The sequence below is a fragment of the Siphateles boraxobius genome, unplaced genomic scaffold, assembly GCF_051911475.1.
Source record: "Siphateles boraxobius isolate OS27281-9 unplaced genomic scaffold, OSU_SipBor_1 74, whole genome shotgun sequence".
Taxonomy (NCBI): domain Eukaryota; kingdom Metazoa; phylum Chordata; class Actinopteri; order Cypriniformes; family Leuciscidae; genus Siphateles; species Siphateles boraxobius.
In genome coordinates this window covers 175001-177500 of record NW_027509202.1, presented here as the reverse complement: position 1 = coordinate 177500, position 2500 = coordinate 175001, and the positions used below count along the sequence as shown (strand labels likewise).

At 51.6% G+C, this 2500-nt stretch overlaps 1 protein-coding gene across 1 annotated transcript in view; it reads right to left on the bottom strand.

The window, feature by feature from the left end:
- snx2 (sorting nexin 2) overlaps positions 1 to 2500 on the bottom strand; it is a 31108-nt gene that overhangs the window by 22906 nt on the left and 5702 nt on the right. The window contains exon 4 of the mRNA XM_077217568.1: positions 1054 to 1123. Within this exon, the coding sequence (XP_077073683.1) occupies positions 1054 to 1123 (70 nt within the window). The remainder of the gene's footprint in view (positions 1 to 1053; positions 1124 to 2500) is intronic.

The following is a 2500-nucleotide window of genomic DNA, read 5'->3' as shown; positions in this document are numbered from 1 at the left end:
CGTTATTACAGTCAAACCGAAACTCATTCAGACACTTCAACATTTCTCACATTATCAGTTTATTCGCTATAGTTGGTAATAAAATCTGACAGGACTCAGTTGATATTTGACTGGTTTTGTCCGTCCTTCTGTTAGACTCTCACACATGAATTATGTTGAATATCTGTCAGCTGTTAAATTTAACTACACAATTAGATAATACCAGTTTAGCTCAACCAATCACCAAGCAATGCTTCATGTTGTTCAGTCTGTGCTGTAAAAAGGTGCATTAGTTATTAAAGAAAAAACACTTCAGCAAAACATGATTTAAGCTCTCGTCACTTACAGAAATGAACTATAGAGTCCTGCACACACTAATCTGAATCTGGTGTCTGAATAATGTTTGGTGTGACAGGATATATGCATACACTCTAAAAAATCTTGGGTTATTTTTCTACCGGAATCCTGGGTTGAGTCTTTTTCGGGTCAATTTTTGGGTTATTTTCTCAGTGTTTGGATAGCTATGTTACCCAGCTCCTCGGTCAAACTTAACAACCCAATGTTTGGGTAGTTTTTGTATACACTTGAATTACTTCTAAATGTTTTATTTTTACTTCTAATATTTGTTAAACAAGATTAAATGTATGCAATATATATTCAAAACTATATAAAATGTGCTATACTGTAAAATATGATCAAAAATAAAGGAATTATCATGCAAACCAGTGTGGGTGTGGAGTATCTTTTTTTTTAAACTTTAAACATTAATTAATGTATGATTAATCCATTATGCTGGGTTAAATAAACAACCCAAGTTGCTGGGTAATATTATCCCAACACGTGTTCTAGCCTATATTTACCCATAGTGGGTTGTTTTTAACCCAGTGTTTTTGAGTGCATACAAAACAAAACATTTTTGTTTTACCAAATTTGCGATGTTAGATTGAATATAAACATGTCTAACGCTTCAGTTTTCCTCAGTGTTTCTAAATGAAGACTGTAGTTTTACATTTATGACAGAGTTTGATTTATTTTCCAGGTCTATTGATTTACAAACATCATGAAGCTCCTTACCAACTTTCTCCGGGTCCGACACCGATATCTGGATGTCAAACGTGTCCCTGTTCTCCTCTTCATCGTCATCCTAGAGAACAGAAGAGATTGTGTGAGACAGTGGTGAGATCAGACGAGCGGCGGGGTCATAGCGAGCTCATGCGGGGTCACGGCGGGGTCATAGCAAGCTCATGCGGGGTCACGGCGGGGTCATAGCGAGCTCATGCGGGGTCACGGCGGGGTCATAGTGAGCACATGCGGGGTCACGGCGGGGTCATAGTGAGCACATGCGGGGTCACGGCGGGGTCATAGCAAGCTCATGCGGGGTCACGGCGGGGTCATAGCAAGCTCATGTGGGGTCACGGCGGGGTCACAGCGAGCTCATGCGGGGTCACGGCGGGGTCATAGTGAGCACATGCGGGGTCACGGCGGGGTCATAGTGAGCACATGCGGGGTCACGGCGGGGTCATAGCGAGCACATGCGGGGTCACGGCGGGGTCATAGTGAGCACATGCGGGGTCACGGCGGGGTCATAGTGAGCACATGCGGGGTCACGGCGGGGTCATGGTGAGCACATGCGGGGTCACGGCGGGGTCATAGTGAGCACATGCGGGGTCACGGCGGGGTCATGGTGAGCTCATGCGGGGTCACGGCGGGGTCATTGCGAGCTCATGCGGGGTCACGGCGGGGTCATAGTGAGCACATGCGGGGTCACGGCGGGGTCACAGCGAGGTCATGCGGGGTCACAGCAGGGTCATGGCGAGCTCATGCGGGGTCACGGCGGGGTCATAGCGAGCTCATGCGGGGTCACGGCGGGGTCATAGTGAGCACATGCGGGGTCACGGCGGGGTCATAGCGAGCTCATGCAAGGTCACGGCGGGGTCATAGTGAGCTCATGCGGGATCACGGCGGGGTCACAGCGAGCTCATGTGGGGTCAAGGCGGGGTCATAGCGAGCTCATGCGGGGTCACGGCGGGGTCATAGTGAGCTCATGCGGGGTCACGGCGGGGTCACAGCGAGCTCATGCGGGGTCACGGCGGGGTCATAGCGAGCTCATGCAAGGTCACGGCGGGGTCATAGCGAGCTCATGCGGGGTCACAGCAGGGTCATGGCGGGGTCATGCAGGGGTCATAGCGAGCTCATGCGGGGTCACGGCGGGGTCATAGTGAGCACATGCGGGGTCACGGCGGGGTCATGGTGAGCTCATGCGGGGTCACGGCGGGGTCATTGCGAGCTCATGCGGGGTCACGGCGGGGTCATAGTGAGCACATGCGGGGTCACGGCGGGGTCACAGCGAGGTCATGCGGGGTCACAGCAGGGTCATGGCGAGCTCATGCGGGGTCACGGCGGGGTCATAGCGAGCTCATGCGGGGTCACGGCGGGGTCATAGTGAGCACATGCGGGGTCACGGCGGGGTCATAGCGAGCTCATGCAGGGTCACGGCGGGGTCATAGTGAGCTCATGCGGG